The sequence below is a fragment of the Physeter macrocephalus genome, chromosome 20 (assembly GCF_002837175.3).
Source record: "Physeter macrocephalus isolate SW-GA chromosome 20, ASM283717v5, whole genome shotgun sequence".
In the NCBI taxonomy this organism is placed as follows: Eukaryota; Metazoa; Chordata; class Mammalia; order Artiodactyla; family Physeteridae; genus Physeter; species Physeter macrocephalus.
In genome coordinates this window covers 54,685,747-54,708,261 of record NC_041233.1, presented here as the reverse complement: position 1 = coordinate 54,708,261, position 22,515 = coordinate 54,685,747, and the positions used below count along the sequence as shown (strand labels likewise).

At 49.2% G+C, this 22,515-nt stretch overlaps 1 protein-coding gene across 4 annotated transcripts in view; it reads right to left on the bottom strand.

Moving 5' to 3' along the window:
- Positions 1–19,891, bottom strand: part of ZFYVE27 (zinc finger FYVE-type containing 27) — a 56,971-nt gene extending 37,080 nt beyond the window's left edge. For 2 of the 4 annotated variants that reach the window (XM_028481369.2, XM_028481371.2), the window contains exons 1-10: positions 19,720–19,891; positions 18,018–18,215; positions 14,313–14,383; positions 12,560–12,746; positions 10,200–10,295; positions 8,860–8,972; positions 7,976–8,121; positions 6,396–6,467; positions 4,559–4,579; positions 4,259–4,403 (exon numbers count right to left, since the gene is read on the bottom strand). In XM_028481369.2, the coding sequence (XP_028337170.1) occupies positions 4,259–4,403; positions 4,559–4,579; positions 6,396–6,467; positions 7,976–8,121; positions 8,860–8,972; positions 10,200–10,295; positions 12,560–12,746; positions 14,313–14,383; positions 18,018–18,214 (1,048 nt within the window). In that variant the 5' untranslated portion in view covers position 18,215; positions 19,720–19,891. The remainder of the gene's footprint in view (positions 1–4,258; positions 4,404–4,558; positions 4,580–6,395; positions 6,468–7,975; positions 8,122–8,859; positions 8,973–10,199; positions 10,296–12,559; positions 12,747–14,312; positions 14,384–18,017; positions 18,216–19,719) is intronic. The other 2 variants (XM_007126152.4, XM_007126155.3) reach the window with 1 other exon arrangement.
- Between the last annotated feature and the right edge of the window lie 2,624 nt (positions 19,892–22,515).

Sequence of the window (22,515 nt, the reverse complement as noted above, 5' to 3'; positions counted from 1 at the left end):
TCCGGGAGGATCCCACATGCCGCGCGGAGCGGCTGGGCCCGTGAGCCATGGCCGCTGGGCCTGCGCGTCCGGAGCCTGTGCTCCGCAACAGGAGAGGCCACAACAGTGAGAGGCCCGCGTACCGCAAAAAAAAAAAAAAAACCGATGGCCACCGAGAATTGATGTCCCAGACTATACAATGCTGCTGCCCCTGCTCCCACCTGGGGCTTAGAGACCCCCCACCTGTAGGTCCAGCCCAAATCGAAGAGCATCCAGCAGAATCTACCCCCTGGAAGTCACACCATGTTGGCAGGGACTTGACAACAGGCATCCCTCAGAGAAGGTGGCTCCAATGATCTCTAATGAAACCTGCCTGACACAACCCCTTCCAAAGTGTCTCCTTACAAGTACTCTGCCCACAGCTAAAGAGAGAAATGCCTCCTAAAACACCAGACTCCTGCTTTCTGTCATCTGAAGATTCCAGGAGAGAAGCTCAGAACCAGGTACCTTCCAAAAAGATGCACAGGGCAAGAGGTGCAGGCACTAAGTGGTGGACGGACGGGGCGACATACAGCCGGGAAAGAGATCCTGCCTAAACCACCAGACACAATGAGTCGACAAGGTTTCAGACTCAGTTTCAAGCAGAGAAGTCAGTAGCAGCTTAGAAAACAGGTGGGAGGAGGCAAGGGGGGGGTGTAAGAAGAGATGAAAGATGGGGAAGAGGGAAACGATCTTTTTTTTTCTTTCTTTTCTTTTCTGGCCACGCCACGCAGCATGCAGGATCCTGGTTCCCCGAACAGGGATCAAACCCGTGCCCCCTGCAGTGGAAGCGCGGAACCCTAACCACTGAACCACCAAGGGATTCCCCCGACCATTCTTTTCGAGGCGACATCAAGGCAAAGGGGCTTAACAGAAGCTGTGCTCACCACCCATCCATGCTTCCAGGAAAATTAAAGAAGGAAAAGGTGGGCTGCAACAAGGACACAGTCTGATGAAGGGGGCACATGCAGGTGAGTGAAAAAAATCAAAAGGATGGAGGAGGAGAGGAAAAGCCACACTGGGCCCTTATGACTTCAATGAGCTCCAGAAGCAGAAGCAAAAACTTATGAGAACAAGGCAAGTTGCAAGGGCTGCCACCAGGAATACTGACTATAATTCAACACAGAAATCTCCATGCAGATGGGGGGCACTGAGCCAGGGGAGAAAAGGCAGGGTTCCACACTAGGCAGGAGGGTGGCTCACAAAAGGGGACCAGAGAGGCCAACCAAGGGCTGTGGGCCCAGAAGAGAGCCGGCTAGGGTCCTAGAAAAACCTGAGAGGGGACAAGATTATTGAAGGAGGTTTCCAGACTTGGGGCCCAAAGGCCTCCTGTGATCTAACCAGAGGAATTATCAGCTTCAGGGCGCACTGCTGGGCCTCTTGGACCACCTGTCTGGCCAGGAACACAGCACCAGGCCTCACCTTCACACAAAGGCCCAAAGCGATGTGGTCTCTTTCTCTGTCCAGCCAGAATCCCCTGCAGCTCTTGCTAAAGGACACTCCTTGCATTCAAGGAGAGGGGACCCTAGCTAGAGCAGGAGAAATCTGACACCAGTGGGCCTAAGGTAGATGCTGTTGCTGTTGCTGTTGCTGTCAGTCAGCCCGTGACCCTGGCAGAGAAAAAGAGAGAAGAGCATAGCGCCCCGCTGGCTGGTAATGCCAACCCAGGAAACAGGCTGCTCCAAGACTCTGTCCCCCACACTACGAATTAGGTCAAGGCAGCCCACCTCTGGCTCTCCTTAGCAAGGGGCATGGGACAGGGGAAAGGAGCTGCTCAAAGACTGACACTCTGGCCCCTCTCAACTGGATGGAGTAACAGGGCCAACCACCCCAAGGCAGCCACATGGTCTAGTGAAACAGCCCCGTACCACGCACAGACCTGGAGCCAGGGAGGGCTCTGTGTGCCAACGCCAGCTCAGGCAGGCATGTGGAGGAGGGTACCCCGATCCCTTCCCACACTGACCAACTCTTCCTGCCCCTATTTTCAGCCAAGGTCCTGACTCACCATGTGAGGATGCCACGGGGGCAGAGAGAGCAGGAAGGAGCCTAAGACCACACAGACCTGCCAGGGCAATGGTCACGGGGCCTCCAGGATAGAGGGGGCCCTTCCCACTAGGACTCTCCCCCTCGGAGTTCACGGAGAAGCTCGTGAGCAACCTGCCCTCATTCCTCCCGTGCATCCCCTTCATCCACTCGCAGCCAGAATGGAACGGCCCCCAAAGCAGCTCACTCACCCCGGCCTGTGGGAGGCAGACCCAAGACAGAGCTGCTACACTTGCCCTCACAGCCCAAAGCTTAAGAGTATCTCAAGGGAGGGACAGCAAGCAGTCTTGAAGAATGGAGGGCTAAGGGGGGCTTAGGAAAAGAAGCATTTTCTGCCTTTGCCATCCTCGTGGGAACCTGACAAGCCTTCACCTATCCTGGTTGGGATTATCTGAACCAAAAGCCAAATACAGAAACAGGATAGGCATAAAACCAGTGCACTTCAGACACCAGGGCAAAGGGAGGATGATGAGTTAGAAAGAACATGGGGACTTCCTTGGTGGCGCAGTGGCTAAGAATCCACCTGCCAATGCACGGGACACGGATTTGAGCCCTGGTCCGGGAAGTTCCCACATGCCGCGGAGCAACTAAGCCCGTGCGCCACAACTACTAAAGCCCACGCGCCTAGAGCCCGTGCTCCGCAACGAGAAGCCACCGCAATGAGAAGCACGCGCACTGCAACGAAGAGTAGCCCCCGCTCGCCGCAGCTAGAGAGAGCCCACGCGCAGCAACGAAGACCCAACGCAGCCAAAAATAAATAAATTAAATAAATTAAAAGAAGAAAGAACATGGGAGTCAAATCAGATGACCTGGATTTGAGTCACAGCTCGACCATGTACTGGCTGAAGACTGGGCAAATCACTCTTTTCAACCACAGGTTACTCACCCACCAAACGGGAACATCTAAGGGGCTTTACTTAAAATTCATAGATATAAAAGTATAATTTGCCAGAACAAGAGTATTAAGTCTTGTGTAATGTCACTTGAGACTTCCGGAACCTGGCTGCTTCTAAGGACTAAATGAGACAGTGTACATGAAAGCGCACTGAACACAGAGTGCTCAGCAGCAGTCAGCAATCATCACAAATAAAAGGAAGGGATCTTGAATGACTGGGGACGTTCACAGAGCAGAAAGAAACAGCATGTCCAGGAGGTCTAACGCTCAGGACACAACTGCCCTGGCTGCTGCAGGGGCAGGAAGGTAGGCCCTGAGCGCCTGGGGTCAAATGCCTCAAGATAAACCCCAGGGGCTTCTCCCAGGGCGCAGCACCCGGAACTCACTCCCACCACAACTGACAGCGCAGCCAGCCCGTCCTCCTCCTGTCAGCTGACAGCAGGAAGAAGCAAGGTTCTGCGTCAGGACCAGGGTGACTCCCAAGTCACCGGCTCCCCAGGTTTCAGCTATAACTTCATCAAAACGGCTCGGCTCGACTCCCACTCTCCTGATCGGAACCAGGTCTCCGAGCTGTGCTAACAGTCAAGTCCGCCCTTCTCCAAAGCTACCTTCCTGGGTGCACCTCCATGCCCAGTAAAATAAGGACTAGCCAATCTACCAGCTTGGCTGGGGAGAAAAAAACATCAGGGCTCCATCATCCCCAGGGGAACACACTGTTTCCTTCAACTTGCTTCCAATCAGACTGGAAAGATCCAGACAGGCTCCTAGGCACCTGCGGGATGGAGCAGGGCCTTTCACATTAACAGCGCCCCTTACAAAGCACTTACTGTGAACGTGCCAGCACTTAATGAGCATTATCTCGTTTGAGACCTACAACGATCCTGTGAGGTAAGAACTTGTATCATCCACCTTTTACAAAGGGGAAACTGAGGCACTGGGAAGTTAAATAATTTGCTCAAGGACATCAGCAGTGCTGGAGTTTGCACCAGGCGCTCAGCCTCCACGCTCAGTCCCCAGCCATTATGCTCCACTGCCCACCGCAGCTCTGCCTGCCTCAGGACCGCACCTCTCTGCAGTCCCAGAGTGGCGCTTCTGGAACTGAATTCCTCATCTTCCCGCAAGATTTAATAAGGAGAGAGACACAAAAAGGAAACCACATTCCCTCCCTCTCAGTCCCTCTGTGCATGTGCTACCTCCCCAGTGTCCTGTGGACACAGCTTTACTCCTTGCTCTCCTTGAAACCCAGCACCTCTGGCCCCACGGCCGGGGCACCCTCCCAGCCAGCCCTCCCCTGGGCCGTACCGAAGTTGTTGGTCGGGTACCGCTTGCGGAGCCGCTCTGTGAGCCTCGACACCTTGTTGCGCAGCACCTCGTTCTTGCTCAGGAACCCGTTGTCCTGCAGGACCAGCTCATCCTCTGCCGGGCACGGGGCCCCCTCATCATCCTCCTGTGGGAAAAGCTGCTTCCAGTTCTGCCCACCTCGTGGCAGGGCTCCGGGATCTGCGTGCATGGCGGACCCCGAGAGGCGTGGCGACCACAGGCTCAGCCACCCTTCTCCCCATCCCGCCAGCCCCTGCCCACCTCACCAAGGCTGCTACTTACCAGCACCACCAAGTGGGTCTCCTGCCTCCCAAGGTGCAGGGGAGAAGGAGAGAAAACAGAGAGAAGATAGCAAGAAGGAAGCTGCTGGGAGGGAGGCCCCCAAAGGAAAGGAAGTACAGAAGTGCTATGCTGAGTTCGTCTGAGCACGCCCCAAAGGGTGACGCTGACAGAGGCCCCTGTAAAAGGACCCCAACATCAAATAAGCTTGGGGGAAGCTGTGTATTACTGTTTTTCAAACTGGGTGAAATTAATTTGGTCATTATCTTAATAGAACAGAACTGAACACGAAAGAAAATATCCCTTACAATGTATTTTTCAGGAAACTTTCGTTTCATTTAAGTTTTTCATATTTCACAGACATAAGTGTGAACTGGGCCAAGATGTAAAATGTGTTCCTTATTGTAGGTCATGAACAAACCTGCTTGAAAGCCCCTGCTATATATATTCCCTACCACCCCCACGAAGACTCAGAGTCCACAGCCGCTTCAAGTCTTAGAGAAATCTTAGCAGTTGAAAATGTAAATGCCCACATGGACGAGGCTAATGTAATAGTAAAGCGGGCTGGGTGTAAATCATAGGCCTGGTGAAAACTCACAAGACCTCCATTTCTTGTATCCCCCACTTTACAAAGAGACATAAAGAGAAGTGATTTCCTACTATAAGAAAAGCCATGGGGCTTCCCTGGTGTCACAGTGGTTGGGAGTCCACCTGCCAACGCATAGGACACAGGTTCGAGCCCTGGTCTGGGAGGATCCCACGTGCCGCGGAGCAGCTGAGCCCGTGCGCCACAACTACTGAGTCTGCACTCTAGAGCCCGCGAGCCACAACTGCTGAGCCCACATGCCGCAACTGCTGGGGGCCACGCGCCTAGAGCCAATGCTCCACGACAGGAGAGGCCACCGCGGTGACAGGTCCGTGCACTGCAGTGAGGAATGGCCCCCGCTTGCCTCGGCTGGAGAGGGCCCACGCACAGCGGCGAGGACCCAATACAACCAAAAAAAAAAAAAAAAAAAAAAAGAATAAATAAAATAAATTTTTAAAATATATATTTAAAAAAAAAGAGAAACGCTATAGTGCGAACGTGACAACAGATGGCAAGTGCCACTAGGACTCAGTGACCGGGGATAACAGGAAGTGGTGAGGACTATGTGACTTCTCTAAAGGAGACAGTCACTCCTCGGCTACATTGACTGCTACAGACTCAGGGCTCCCAGAGCTTCTGAGTTTTTAGAAAAACTGAAAATCTAGAGTTTCCACTGCAATCTCTCCATTTTTAAATATCAGCTCAAAAAATTATTTTAAAGCTTTTCATGCCAAATAAAACACTTCTGCAAACTATCAGTGTGAACCACTGTCCTAAAACCAGGAAGACTGTCTAACTCTCTGACTTAGCACTTGGCCATGCAACTGCTTTCTCCAACCTCCCATCCTCACCCGTCAAAGGGACATCTTAGAGACCTCATCCTTCAAAAGAGCAGGCAGAGACCCCAGCAGTGCCCTCCTCCACATCTGCCTTCCCCACATCTAAGGCACCAAGCCCACAGTCTCCAGCCAAGGCAGTAAATGACCCACCTCCCCAGCAGGGCGTTTTCCAGAGGCTTCCAGAGCCATCCCTGCCCTGGGCACCCAGGACAGATGCCTAGGTCAGCAAAAGGATGGGTGGAGGCTCAGTGGCACCCTTTGAACCAGTGAGTTTTAGCTCAGAGCAAGTTTCAGCTTCTCACTTGGACATAAGAGAACTTTAAAAACCCAGACTTGGAATGTGAGAAGCTACATGGCTCCAGGACCACCCAACTTCTGACCTGGTCAGCTGAGGGTGCTGGGGAAGGCCACCCACCTCAATTGCATCTTTAAACTCCTCGTCAGGCTCGGCCTCCTCAGCCTCCTCCACACTGCCTGGCGTGAGGTCCTGGGGAGAGAGACTCTATTACAGTCAGAGAGATGGTAGCCCTGCCCCCAAGGTAGAGGCCACCTCCCCGGAGCCAGCATCCAGATTTCTCAAAACAATGGTTCAAGGGACTTCCCTGATGGCGTACTGGTTAAGAATCCGCCTGCCAATGCAGGGCCACAACTACTGAGCCCGCGCTCTAGAGCCCACGAGCCACAACTACTGAGCCTGCGCGCCTAGAGGCCATGCTCTGCAACGAGAAGCCACCGCAATGAGAAGCCCGCACACCGCAACAAAGAGTAGGCCCCGCTCACCTCAAGTAGAGAAAGCCTGCGCACAGCAACGAAGACCCAACACAGCCAAAAATTTAAAAAAAAAAAAGAAAAAAAATTAATGGGCTTCCCTGGTGGCGCAGTGGTTGAGAGTCCGCCTGCCGATGCAGGGGACACGGGTTTGTGCCCCAGTCCAGGAAGATTCCACATGCTGCAGAGCGGCTAGGCCCGTGAGCCGTGGCCGCTGAGCCTGCGCATCCGGAGCCTGTGCTCCGCAACGGGAGAGGCCACAACAGTGAGAGGCCCACGTACCGCAAAAAATAAAAATAAAAAAAATAAAAAAATAAAAAAAAAAGAAGAGGGACTACCCTGGTGCCACAGTGGTTAGGAATCCACCTGCCAATTCAGGGAACACGTGTTCAAGCCCTGGTCCGGGAAGATCCCACATGCCGCAGAGCAACTAAGCCCGTGTGCCACAACTGCTGGGCCTGCACTCTAGAGCCCGTGCGCCGTAACTACTGAGCCTGCATGCCACAACTACTGCAGCCCGCATGCCTGGAGCCTGTGCTTTGCAACAAAGAGAAGCCACCGCAATGAGAAGCACACGCACCGCAACGGAGAGTTGCTTGCCGTGACTAGAGAAAGCCCGCACACAGCAACAAAGACCCAACACAGCCAAAAAATTAATTAATTAATTAATTAATTTTTTTTTTTTTTTTAAAGAAAAGAAAAACAACGGTTCACGCCTCAGAGGAAATGGCACAACTGCCAGAAAGGAAGAAGTCAGGGGAATGAGAGCAGTCTCTAACCTAGCAGGACAGGGAGATGCGACCAAGGCCACAAAAGGACGTACAGTGGCTGGAGAGCATTGTGGTTGAGAGCACAGGCTCTAGAACCACAGGGCATGGATCTGAGTCCTGGGCCCACTGCCCCTGGACAATCACTCTGTGCCTCAGCCTTCTCTTCTACAAAGGAGAATAATCTCATTCTCAGAAATAACCTACACCTCCTGGGGTTAACGTCTATAAAGTACTGGAACAGCAGAGTAAACCTCAAGAAAGCACAGCGTAGCTCTTGTTACTAGTTAACTATAGTCATTACCATTAAGCACTTCAGAGGAGATGGGCCTGGGAAGGAGCAGGAACTACAGAGGTGGCCTCTGTAGTTCAGGAGTTATTTGGTGTGAACAAGCTGGTAATAGGGAGGCTGGGCAGCCTGCCCGCAGCAGGCTCTGCCCAGGTGGTTAGGGGCGCTCACCTCTGTGGGTGTGGGCGCAGGTGCAGGTGTGCAGTCCAGCAGAGCGCCCTTCCCCCAGGCATCCGACGGTGGCGGGCTCTCAAAGGCACTCTCTTCCTGCTTGGGGTTCATCCGCCGCTGCAGAGATGCCCTATACTCAGACACCACTACCCAGAGCAAGGAGAACAGGGTGGGAGGCAGAATCAGGATGGAATGAGCAGTGCTCTGGGGGCACGCACTACTGCAGCCAGCTGGCCGCCTCCTCCAGCACCCACTCTCGGCAGCAGGAAACAGTCGCCCTCCTAACTCTGAACAAGTCACCTAACCCAAGCCTCATAAACAAGACAGATGTACCAATACCTACCCCATGAGATTGTTAAAGAGAGATTAAATGTAGTAAGTGCCCGATAAATCATGGCTTCTATAATTAATTTCCAACCACAGGGAGGAAAACAAGTATAGCAATCACCCCAACATATGAACAGGCCCAGGCTTCTACGGCTCAAGGCCTCTCCAGACTGTTTCTGTGCTTTAGAAGCCAGACGGCAGACAGGTACTCTGGGATCACACAGAGATGAGGCAGCAATTCCTGGGGGGGCTGCATCCTGGGAGGCGGATGGCAACACTGGGAAAACATCCCTCCCTCATCTCCCAGAAGCCACCATATCATGTGAGCAGTGATTCATCTGTCTGGGGAAGGGAAAGGGACCCCCTAGTAGCAGCCTCCCCTGTATCCTACTGAACATCTGAGAGGCAGAGCCCACCACTCTCCAACGGAGGACCCTAGTGTGGTGCTGCCCCCTTGTGGAAGGCACAGCAAAGAGATGATCAGCCGTAGAGATACCGGGGAGCCTAACCAGCCCTCAGAGCCGGGTCCCATCTCTGTCGGGCTCTCCAGGGCTTACCTCGGAAGAACTCCACATTTCCCAGAAAGAGTGTGCTGTTTAAAAGGGCAAGGACCCAGCACAACGGCAGCAGATACAGCATGCAAACCGTGCCCAGAAGAGCCCCATAGAACCTGGATCGACAGAGAGGAACCACAGGATCAGAAATTCGTAAGATCAGAAGGAAACTGGTTTAGGGCACACCGACATGGGGGTCTGGGCAAGAAACAGCTATGGGAAGTTGATAAGCTGACAAGATCTGCTAATAAACAAGTGGAAAGTAAAGTGAGGAGGAAGGATTTACAACCACCAACAGGTCACAACTGACACGGGTGGGGTCGCCTAAACTGGTCCAACACACATCTCTCCTCAGGATCTAGACTCTGAAGTCTAGAATAAGACAGACTTGGATCTGAATCCCGCTCTGCCACTTCTTGCTGTGTGACCTTATACAAGTCCCTTGGCTCTCTGAGTGTTACTTCCTTCACATGTAAAATGAGGACTAAGTCTTCCATGGCAGTCCAGTGGTTGAGAATACACGCTTCCAACACAGAGGGAGTGGGTTCGATTCCTGGTCGGGAAACTAAGATCCCCCATGTGGAGTGGTGCGGCCAAAAAAAAAAAAAAAAAATGAGGACTGAAATAGCACCTTCCTCAGAGGGTTACTACCAAGAGTGAGACAGTACCATGGAAAGCCTTGAGCACAGTGCCTGGCACCAGGGGAAGGCTAAACAAGTATTAGTTGTCATTATTATTCATAGACAAAGAGCCTTAAAAACATTCATTTCATTTGATTCAATAGTTCCATCCTAGTATTCTAAGAAAAAAAAAATTTCAAAAGATTAAAGCTATACCCATAAAAATGTACACTACAGAGTTAGTAATAAAAAGTAGAAACTGACTAAATATATCACAGAATGGTTCCATAAATTATAGTATAATCACCATCTATATTAACATGGTATTACAAGTAATTCCAAAAGCTATGTAGCAACATGGAAAACCAGTTATATAACAATAAGTGAAAAAAAAAAAGGGTTTTCACATACACTATGAGCTATAGAGAGCATTTGCGTATGACCAACTCTACAAGGCAATCCAAACATGAGACTGGCTGCTATATCAGGGTGGGAGAGTACATGGTGAGTTATTTTTCTATTATTAAAATATTATGACCACACCTAAAAGAAGGTGTCTAAACAAAAGCAGAGCATTCAAGCCCACAAGCCTACGTACAGGTCTGCACACAAGAGCCTAGTGGGCTCTTTTCCCCTGAGCTAGGGCAACAGGAGCCCTCTCGAGGCAGCTGGCTTTGCCTGGGGTCCTCAGGGCAGCGGTGGTGGGAGCGGACAGGCACTCACTTTGAGGACACGGTGGGGTTCTCCCAGTGCAGCACGCGGTAGGCGGCTTCACAAGTGCAGCACAGGCGGCTCAGGAAGGCCTCCAGCTGGATCAAGCTGCAGACACAACATAGGGGGCTTGTGCAAGCTATACGCCCTGCCTCACCCAGAGGGATAGGAGAGTTTGGGGAGACTTCGTACACTTCAGCCCCCTTTTTTGAACCCTTGCTAAGGTTCCTGCTTTGGTCTCTTCCTAGATGTTGATGTTGGGCTGGCTACTTAACTTTTCCAAGGATGCAGTTTTCCTCTATAATAGGAGGAGCAGGGTACCCACCTCCCAGATGCACTGGAGCTGTGAGGATAAATGGCAGGATATAGAGCAATGTGTCTCCACCTGGGATGTAAGGTAGACTGACCTGAAGAGTTTTTTTAAATGGATGCCCCCCAAAAGCAAAGAGCACATGCTTGTGAAATGAGAACCCAGATCTTGGTTTCTGAAGCGCTCCTCGGAGAAATGGCTGATTCTAGAACAGGGCAGGGAATGTGCAAGATGAATTTGAACATTCTGTTGTACCACAGAATAAGGAAGCACTCAAAAATGATGGGGACATATTGAAAGAACACAGGGGCCAGTTCAAAAGAGCTCCATTGCCAAATCTAGGACTGAGATCAAAATTAATAATGACAATAATAAATTATAACCCATTGAATAAAATTTAAAACTCCTACGTTCATACTGATAATAAGGAAAAGCTCTTTCTTATAGAATGTCAGGTAATAATGACAATTAGAAAATCACCTTTGCAAAAAAAAAAAAAGAAAAAAAAAAAGAAAATCACCTTTGCAACCATCATAGTAATAAACTGATGAAAGTAAGACCTATCAATGGATTTCAATGTAGTGGGTGTATATTTGATGAGGAACAAGATATTTACAAAGTCTCAAAGTATCCCCCCTCAGATTACTAACTCCAGAGGGTAAAATAAATGGTCACTTTACAGTGGAGAAACCTGCACCAAGGTGACCACTGTCAACAGACAGTGACATCATGTACTTCTTGATATGATACAATGACAATGTCACTTGTCACATTCCTGCCAAAAACGCAAAACCTGAGTCTAATCATGAGGAACCAAACTACCACAAATGCAGAGAAATTCTACAAAATAATAAACATGTTCTATTTTAAAATGTCAAGTCATGAGAAACAAAGACCAAGGAACTATTCCAGGTCACAGGAGACTAAAGAGACATAAAAACTAAATGTCATGCATGAGTCTGGATTGGAGCCTAGATCAGGAGAAATTTATATAAAAGACCTTATTAATACAAATGGCAAAATTTGATCATGAACAATTATTAGATAATAGTACTAATGCTAATGATATCAATGTTAAATTTCCTAATTTTGATTACAGGACTTTGGAAATAGAAGAGAATGTCCTTGTTCTTAGAAAATGCATGCTGAAGTATTTGGGGTAAATAGGCAAGATGTTTGTAACTTACTTTCAAATGGTTCAGAAAGAAAAAAATAATAATGTTTTAGTGTAGAGAGACAGATGAAGTCAACGTGGCAAAATGTTAATAATTGTTCTATCTGGGTAAAGGGCATGTGGGAGTTCTTTGTACTATTCTTGGAAATCTTCTGTAAGTTTAAAATCATTTCAAAGTGAAAAGGTTTTCTGAAAAACTGCAGATACCCAAGCCCCACTCCAGATAACTGACTCAGAATTTCCGGGGTGGGGCCCAGCCCTCTGCTGGTTTATAAGTTTCCTTTGGAGCTCCACAGAGGCCTCTGCTGCCCAGGGAGGGATGAGAACCCCTGCTGTATGTCAAGAGAGCCACTAAAGTTGTTACAGTTAATGTTATCCAACAGTCTTAAGGTGCTTCCTCAAAAGTACCAGCTCTGTCACATTTAGGGAAGTTCCTCCACAGCGTAGTGATGATGACTTCCTGGGTACCAGACCCTCATTTAATTTTCACAACCACCTATGAGGTAGGCCTATAATTATCCCATTTAACAGATGAGGAACCTGAGTAACTTGCCCAATGCCACAGCAATAAATGGCAGAACTGAGACTTGAACCCAGGCAGTGGCTCGTGTGTGTGTGTGTGTGCGCGCGCGCGCGTGCGCTCAGTCAAGACCCTAAACTGTGAAATCAGCTAGATCTGGATTCCCATCCCAGCTTGGTCAATTGCCTTTTTCTTCATCCATAAGTGGAGGACAATCATAGTAGCTACCTCCCAGAACTGTTAAAAAGATGAAAGGAAATAACATCCATGGTTTGCCCACTACGATGTCTGGTGCCCAGCAAGCACTCGGTGTGGTGGCAGCTAGTACTGTCACTGTCCCTCACCTCCCCGGCCCCTTCCATACTCACAAGCTCTTCACCTCAGCTACGGCCTCAGGGCGAGACAGGCGAACTCTCTGCAGGTCCTCCTGCCTCACGCTATGATACTTCCTCCGCATCAGCTCAGACTCGGGCAGCCGTGCCCGGCAGACCTCCTGAAGGTAGCCCAGCAGGGCAGGCACTGAAATCATCAGGGCACCCACTGAGTACCATGCACCTATGGGAGCAACAACACTGCAGATAAGCAGATAGCAGGACCAGGAGCCTCCGCCCACCCAGATGTCCAGTGCTCGCTCCCTCACCTGCTCCAGGTCTCTGCCCAAAAGACCTCCCCCAACCACCCAGTATGAAACAGAACCCCCCCCACCCGGCCTCCAGCCGCTTAACCCAGCTTTAGTTTTCCTCATAGAACTTATCACCACATGGCAGATTACAGATTCGGTCGTTGGTTCCTCCGTGAATGTAGGCTCCTAAGAGCTGGGACTTTCCCCCATCTGGTCACTGCTGTAGCCCCAGACCTTTTTAAAAATATTAAAAATCACTACACTAGCACACAGCAGGTGGCTCGTGCCTGGAGTCTGGCCGCTGGGAGCTCCCGATGACTGACAGTCTGACCTTTGGGTCACTAGGGCAGATTGGAAGCCTTCCTTTGGAGTTTAGGAAACCACAGACCACTGTGGATCGGGCAATGGTGAGGCTAAAAGAAAATCCAAAGAAGGAACTTCTTCCATGTTAACATGGTACCCTCCAAAGCAAGCTATCAGAGCACTGGGCACAGAGTAAATGCTTGTTAAATATCTGTCATCTGAACTGACTTACTTTGGAAATATATTCAGAAAAATCTAACAGCCTGGGAAGGATATCTGACTTTCAATAAGACAAAGAAGAGTCCTACTAAGGCATAGAAGATGAGGTTTTATGTGAAATGCGTTTATTTTCAACCCATTGAAACCACAGGAGGCAAAGAAGACACTTGAGAAATGTGAATTCAGTAGAACAAACGCATGAAGAAAGGACTCAGCTCCTCAGAACGTTCTGTCCCAGGCCCTTCGCTCATTTCCCTTGAGGGGTTTGGCTTTTTCTGCAGCCATCTGCCCGTTCCGACCAAAAGGGCTGGGTCCCAGCATACCTTGTCATAAAAGGTCCCCAGGAGACAGCACTATCCAGGACCCCACCAGCTACCCACCTGTCCACACATCAACATCAAAGGCTTCATGCCACAGACCCCTCACCACTGGTGACTGCCCAGCAGCCCCGGCCAGGCTCACTTGCTGAGCCAGAGAAAATCAACAGATGTGGCAAAAATCCCTGATCAGCTCACCTTCCTAGTACCTTCACCCCATGTCATGTCCCCAAATGACCCCAGAAACCAAAATGGGAAAAGGTTACTGCATCAGCATTCAGTCCAGAAAGAAATAATAATAATAATAATAGCTATAATGTATTGACTGCTTATTCTGTGTCAGGAACTGTGTTAAGTGTTACACATAGATTATCTCATTCCTCACAACGACCCTCTGAGGAAAGCACTGTTACTATCCTCCCTTCAGAGATGAGGAAAATTAGGCCTTAATGGACAGCTTAAAGAACTTCCGAGGTCACACCAGTGGCCCAGCCAGGATTCTAGCCCAGGGTGGGTCTCTCAGGAGCCTGTGTTCTGACATCAAGCAGACACAGAGGGAGGCCAACTCCATGGCAAGACAGGCGGCTCCCTCACATGGGCTGCTTCTCAGAATTTCTCCCCACATTCATTCACAAAAAACCCCTGGCCCCTGGTTCTTACCCTCATTCAAAGTGAGGAACAAGATGTTGAGGCCCAGGCAGGTCAGCAAGGAACACAATGGTGTCTGCCACCTACAACACAAAGAGTCCTGGTCACTGAAGACAGCTGCCCCTCCAGCCGGGAAGGGGAGACGGGCACACAGGTGGGTCTTCAAATCCAGGAGCAAGAGGAGGCCCTGGAGCTCAGAGGGTCAGGGAGAAATGAAAAGTGGGTCTCTCACTTGGACAGGCGACCGGGAGAGGAGCTGAGGTCACACCTTAGGCCCCGGGGTGAGAAACGGCATCCTCTCAGAACCAGAAGACCTGTAGAACCTTTTCCCAGGAGTAGGAAGAATTTATGAAATTATCTGTTAATGTTATAACCCTGTTTAACCTGTGTTTTGTAAGGTCTATTCTTTTTAAGAGGTGCCGATGACATTCTTCTTTAAGAGTTTTCCTTTATTCTTTGTATTTATTGAGACAGATTCTTTGTATTTATTGAGACAGAGTTGATATGTAACATTCTTTTTTTACAATTTCGTAAGAACACATGCTTACTGCACAAGACTCATCTAATACGGAAATTGAGAGAACAAAATGTAAAGGATTTCTTTGACCTTATTTGCGACTTTCTCTTATTTCTGTGATTTTGAGAGTTCGTTTTAAACATACATTAATTCCGAAGGAAAGAAAATAATAAAGATTTCATTTCAACATATAAAAAATGAAGACAAAACCAGGGTTGGCATTCCCTCAGCAAACACGCCCAAAGTGAACTGGAACTTTTAGAAGCAAACACAGACCCAGCTCCCACCACCACCAAATGCCAAGCAGAAGCCCCCAAAGACGGAGGAAAGAAAATCAGAGACAGGTTGCTGAGGACGAGCAACGCTGCTGGCTTAGTCCTTGATAAAGGACATTTAACAGGGTAAAAGGAGCACAGACGTAATCACGAAGCCACTGACACCTACATTTTAAAGAACAGTGTCAGTGGATATAAGGTGGGCCCTCAGAGGAGAGTCAAATAGAAAAATCAACAGGTAAGTTGCAATGTATTCAGAACTTCAATGCATTTTCTTTTGCTCTAATTGGGATATTTCACAGTTACTAAATGAGGTTAACTAATTTATGGGGTGCTTTATTTTAACAAGAGTTATGAGTAAGGGAGTGAAATGACCTCTCTCTGCCTTTGTCTTAAAATTCCATACACTCCAACTACACCACCCTAATTAGGCCTCAGACCCATCTAGTGGCTGCTACCAGGGTAAAAGCAAATTAAAAGTCAGGTCTAAGGCCAATCCCATCTCAGAAATAAAAATATCACACAGCCACTGAGATCGCTTTCATTTTAAAGCCTCTCTCTCTCTCTCTCTCTCTCTTTTTTTTTTTAAAGATCTGTTTGTTTATTTTTTGGCCATGCCACGTGGCATGTGGGATCTTAGTTCCCCGACCGGGGATCGAACCTGCGCCTCCTACAGTAGAAGCGCAGAGTCCTAACCACTGGACAGCGAGGGAGTTCCCAGCCTCTCCCATTCTATCTGATGTCTTTACCCACACTTTGGTCATGGAGACCCACCTACTGTAGTAACTGATCCCAGAAGAGAGAAGTCTTTTAAAAATCTACTGTAGCTCCAGGCTTCAGACCTCATAGAAGCTCAAGATTAGATCCCGCTGCAAAGTCAAATCCTCTTTACTAAGAAAAGAACAACCAAACACACAAACTAATCTGACGGCCACTTTCACAGACCAGTGCTCCATCTCCCAGCGGCTCAGAAACCATAAGCTCCTGGGGGCTGGGATCTTCCCGGACCGGGGCACAAACCCATGTCCCCTGCATCGGCAGGCGGACTCTCAACCACTGCGCCACCAGGGAAGCCCTCCTGGGGGCTTTTGAGTCCCGATGCTCCTCCTCCATCCAGCTTAATCAATCCCACCACATCCTCAGATTTCTAATTTCATAAAATGGAAAAATCCTAATACATTAGTGCCAAGAAGCACTAACAGTCCAGTGCTGGAAAAGGAGAAGGGCAGGATATATTTAACTTTTGTGCTTTGCCACGAAAAGGCAAAACACACATACATACATACACACGTATATACATACACACACACATCTGCATGCACAGTTGCATGCGCGCGCGCACGCACACGCACGCACGCACACACACACACACACACACACACACACACACACGCACAGTAGAAAACGCCAGAGAGCACAGCCCCGTGCTTTCCAGAGCCCACACACTCCCCTAAGGAAGACCACAATTCATTTCAGCCAGTTGGTCCTGGTGGGATTACAAAGTGAGCCCCTCCTTACACCATCTCCCTACCCCTTACATCAACAGCATAGTCATCTAAAAGTAGAGAACATTGCTCTCAAACACTGACCAGCTCATCTCTAGGGATAATGCGATAAATTAAAGGGGTTCTTGGGTGAACAAGAAAAACTCAGGGCCTTGGTCAGAGTTAAAAATAAATCTCCCACTATTTCCAGACTGAGGTAAGAATGAAGACTCCAGAGCACCCTGAGAGGTTAACCCAACCCTACCCGCCCTTGTCTCCTACCTGTGTCTCTCAGGCATCTGAGATGGTTGAAGGCCTTTAAAAGAATCTGATGAAAACCAGAAGCTTCTCCCTAGAAATACACACATGTGTGCCCACACAACTTTACATGCAGGTTCAGGAGATTCACTGACCCCAAGAGCCCCACCCACAGGCTCCAGATGAAGAACAACTGCTCTTTAGGACAAGCTGGTTTTATGTGACTCCCATTACAATGCAGTATTAGGAACACATAACCTTTGCACAAAAAAAAAAAAAAATTTTTTTTTTTACTCATATCTAATCCAACCTTTAAATTTAACTTCCAGTCTGCACCAGGAAGAAGCAGCAACCAGACAAACCTAGGTAGGAAATTCTCCAGCAAGTCAGTGTCGTAAAAGAGACCATTTGATTGAGAAAGACCTAAGAGACATATAACCACACAGAATGCATGGTGCTGGATCGGAGCCTGATTTGACCAAAACAATGGTAAATGACATTCTTAGGACAACTGAGAAAATCTGAATATGAACTGGGTATAGGGTGACATCAAGGAATCATTGTTAATTGTGTTAGGTATGATGTTACCTTACGTTTTTAAAAAAGTCATTATTATTTAGAGGCAAACTAAATAATGTGTTTAGGGAGCAGAATGGTATGTATCTATAATTTTAAATACTTTAGCATAAGAAACAAAGTGAGCTGAAAGGAGAAAAAAGAAAATTACCAAAGATGAAAATCAAAGCAGAACAGGAACAAAAAATTTTAAGAGCCATAATCCTAAAGGATTAGTGAAAATAGTGCCTGCTTATTTGTAGTTATTTGCATCCTAATTTTAATATGAATTATGCTAGTGTTGGGAGAGAAGGAAAAAAAAGCCTGCTCCGGATATAGAAGGCCCAATGGTCAAGGCTAGCTAGCAGTCCTGAGGTATGAACTTATTCAGCCACAAAGAAGAAACCCTGGTGAAAGGCCAGATGGTTCCCAGTGCCTGCCTCTCCTGGGTTGGGCCTGAGACACAGGGTCTAGAATAAGCCCAGAGGCCCAAAGGACCTCCCAGAACTGCTCCTCACCAGCGCAGAAAGGATAACCCAGCCACCCACTGCCTAAGTGGCCAGCACAATTACAAAGCAGGAAGGCAGAAGGCCCAGCAGGTTAGAGCAACCCTAAATAAAATCTGTACCTGAGCAAATACCGGACACCATCACCTGCATCCTTCAGAGGTTCCAGGTAGATCTCCAGCCTCTTGTAGGAAAGAACCAAGTTGAAAAGATCAAACGCCGGGGACTTGGCAGGAGCAGTTGGAGACTCCAGGGGAGCCTCGGGGACCATGCTGGGGCTCACCTCGGGCCCACACCCCTCTCGCTCTGAGGTCTGCATCCTGTAACCATAAGAATTCCTAACATTTGCATTGCACTTCCAATGCCCAACACACTTCTACTTGCATTATTTCATGTGGTGCCATAATAAACCTATGAGGTAGGCAGGGCTACAGGTGGAAAGCCTGTTTCACAGAGGAAGACACATTCAGCAAGGTGAAGTGAATGACCCAGATAGAGCTGACCCTTGAACAACATGGGTTTGAAATTCACGGCTCCACTTATATGCAGATTTTTTTCCAACAGTAAATACTACAGTTCTACACAATCTGCAGTTGGTTGAATCCTCGGATGCCCAACGGCGGATACGGAGGAACCGCGTGGAGGGAGGGCATACTGTAAGTCACACTCCAATTTTTGACTTCACAGAGAGTCAGCACTCCTAACTCCTGCGTTGTTCAAGGGTCAAGTGTATAAAATCCTGCTCTTCTGACTCTCCATCTAATGTTCTTTTCCCCACAGACCCATCAAGAATATAAACCATAAAGACCAAGCACACATGGTTGCTGGTGAGAGGCAGACTGGGGTCTCAAGTGAAACGATGTCCTGAAATATTTTTTTCCATTCTTTACTTAGTGAATTCCTACTCATCACTCAGGTATCGGCTTAAACACCACTCCCTTGCTCTGAGAAATCTTTGCCAACACCTCCAGTCTGGACTGGGAGACACTCCCCAATGCTCCCAAAGGATCATGTGCTCACCCTAACAGCATTTATCACACCAAAGCAAAACTCCCTTCTTTCTTGCCAGTCTGCCCCTCTTAACTTTGAGTTCCAGCAGGTCAAAGACTACGTCTTCCATTCACCACTGTTTCCACACACAATGGGAATGTAATAAATGCTCGCTGAGTGAGTGAATTAATTGCCCACCCTCCAGGACCCCAGAGCTTTCTTCCACCCTGCTGCATCCTCTAAGCTTTACCTCTCCCTTCTGTTCCCAACAACCTCCTGAATCATCCTTGCGCATTACCCATCCCTTTTTCCTCTTGAACCCTACAGGGCAGTCACCACCTTCCATAAAACCCCATTCCCTTCTCTCTTCTCTGATGGGGATAGCCACAGAACTCTCACCGTCTCTCCTAATTTCAAAGTCCGACCCAAACGCTAAGCAGTAAACAAGGAGGTAGACCCTTGGCCCACAGCAACAAAAGCCAGTTCCAGGCAAGGGGCTGCGACCTGGGACGACGAGGGGGGAGGAGGGTGTTTGAAGGGGAGGGTAACAAAGGGGCCACCAGGAACCCGAGACCCCCTCAGGCGGAGCTAGGACGAAAGGACCCAAGGCGGGCGCGAGGTAAGAGCCCAGGAAGGGGTGAAGCAAGTCTGCGCCGGCAGAGGCCGGACCATCACCTCTGCAGCCCAGGGAGCCGGACGGGGCCCTGAGACCCAAACCACAGAAGGCCACACCCAAGGTCGCTGGGCCAGCAGGTGGTGGCCCCCGCGGCGTTCTGGCGCCCAACTCCGCACAGTCGGCGAACACCCCAGGGTGGGGTGGGGGTGGCACCTCACCTACGCGGTCTCTGAGATGGTGGGGAAGGGGCGGGGACGGCCAGGAGGCACTGATAGGGCCACCGGACCCCGGCGCGTTTCCTCAGGCCCGCCCCACCACGACGCGCCTCTTCCCAAGGCCGCTCTGAAGTCGCAGTACTGAGAGAACCTCCGCCGCCTCCCCCGCCGCCGCTTCCGGGACGCGACTACTCGGCGGCGGCGTGCCCTTGACGTCATCGCTCCCGCCCCGCCTCCGGCCCGACTCCCGGGTTTAGCTCCGCCCGCTCTAGGACAGGTGAGCGCCGTCGTCCGCACTGCGCCTGCGCGCCTTTTCTTCCTCAGCCAGAATCCTGGGCTCAACTGTAGTCCTACCCGACGGCGGTTCGCCAAGCCCTGGGAGCTTAGGGAACCCCACCCCTCGCTTCCCCCGCGTCGTTTTGGATTCCGGCAGGGAACAGTTGGAGAGAAGCTAATCTGAAGAATTTACGTCTGCATCCTCCCCCCACCAAATTTGGCACTTACCTCACCCCCTGGGGACCGTGAGCTTACAAAAGGCAGAAACCATATCCCTGCATGCCCGATGCCTAGCAGAGAATGCAATTCCGTTCAGCGTTTCCTGAGTAGCTACTGTGTGCAGGGTCCTGGGCAAGCCCTTCCCAATTCAACCCACTTCTCACTGTGTTGCCCGGTTAATCGCCCTTAAAGCATGCTTCCGATGCCTTTGCATTAATAATAATAACACTAACATTTATTTACGGAGGGCTTACCAGGCGCCAGGCACTGGACTAAGCTCTCTGTAGGCATTATTTTAGCTAGTCCTCCTCCAACAACGGTATTAGGGTTATCGCCATTTCACAGATGAGGAATCTGAGATTTGTCAAGGAACTTCAGTGTCTCTCAGCTAGTATGCAGCTGTGAGCTGGGATTTTAACCTCGTGTGTCATCTGACCCTGGTTCCCCCAACCATACCATCACCACCTTAGTCTGCATTTACTGGCCTCATCCCCTGCTACTCCCCTACAGGAGCCTCTTAACTTCAGCCAACTGAACTCCTCCATTGTTACCTTCAAGGGCCCCTTGCATTCTGGTCTCCTTATATTGCTTGTGCTGTGAGCTCCTCCCACGTGTGCTTGGGTCCAAATCCAACCCGTTCATCTAGGCAGGAGTCCAATGTCTGCACTCCTTCCCTGATTGCCCCAGCAGGAAGTAATCACTTCCCCCTCCAAACAGCCAGAAGGTAGACAGATACAAATCAGCCACTCACCACTAAACCATATTCAGAAATCCCGTTGCTTTTTAGAGGAATGGGCCTGGCTTTGTGGCTGGGCCAGGCTTGTCTGATGGACTCTGCCTCTCCTTTAAGATGAGACTAGGAGAAGCAGAGAAAGAAGAATGTTTTTTCTTCAGTATCTTTACCTGTAATTCCACCTTCAGTAATTTACTCCAAAGGTAGATTTCACTTTCTTTGAAATCCCTCCTTCATAGGTCTGCCTGGACCATTGGCCTCAGGCCGACTGTAGCTAGTAGTTTTATTGGTTCTCTCTCCTGGCAGCTGTAGAATTGAGGGATATCATTCCAGAATTCCTAGACATTATTTGAGGAAAACACTGGAGGATACAAAAAGGCTCTAAAGACCAGAAAGGGACAACAGTCATGGCCCATCAATGAACAAAGGCTTCCCCTGGTAACTAGAGACTGGTCAACTGGAGTCTGCTTTCTGGGACCTGGCTCTGATTTTTCATAATCAAGTTCTCCTGGTTCCTTCTTTCCCTTCTCCAGCATTCTGAGTCTTCACTTCTTGCCTTAAATCCTGGTGCCACTGATGTTTTCCCCTGGATAGCTGATAGGTGGGAGAGACTAAGGGAGAAAATAAAATAGAAAAAGAGGATAATTAATACCTTAACATGACATTTTTCAGAGGTTAGTCTTCGAATCTATAAGCAAGGGTGTATATGGCCTACATAATTGAATTTCACTGGGGCTCTTGGAGAAATATTAGCAAGAAATGTTAGGTAGAACAAGCTGGAAAAATATGAGCAGGAAGAGAAGGGAATGTCTAAGCACAGCTTTCTCCACCAGATGGCGCCCTCACCCACTCTTACACAGACTTGTTCAGAAGCCTCTCTAAACTTGGGGTTTCTGGCGATGGTCTCTCATGCCACCATTTCTTGCATGTACCAGATCTTCTCATGCTTCTAGCTGCATTAGTTATCTCTTGCTGTGTAACAATTATTTCAAAACTTACTGGCTTATCAGAACCTCAAAAAAACAAAAAACTTAGTGGCTTAAAACAATAATAAATATGTATTATTTGGCTTTTGGGTGGTTTTTGCAGGAAACTGCAAGCAGCTTGGTGGGTGGTTTTGGCCCAGGGGATTTTGTGAGGTTGTACTCAGATGCTGCCCAGGGCTGCTGTCATCTGAAGGCTTGATGGGGCTGGAGGATTGGCTTCCTCACATAGCAGACCGGTTGGTGCTGGCTCTTGTGCTGACAGGCTGGCAAGGGGTTTCAGTTCCTCTCCACCTGGGACTCTCCAGAAGGCATCTTGAGTGTCCTCGCAACATGGAGGCTGACTTCCCCCAGAGCAGGAGATCCAAGAGGGAGCAAGGCAGGAAGCTACAAGGTCTTCTACGCCATATCCTCAGAAGTCACACACTGTCACTTTCACAATATCCTGTTGGTTTTACGGGTCCGAACTAGTCAACATTCCAACGCATAATGGGAAGATTATACAACAGCATAACTACCAGGAGGTGAGAATTATCGGGGCCATCCTGGAGGCCATCTTGGAGGCTGGCTGCTATGTGCTGCTCTGTC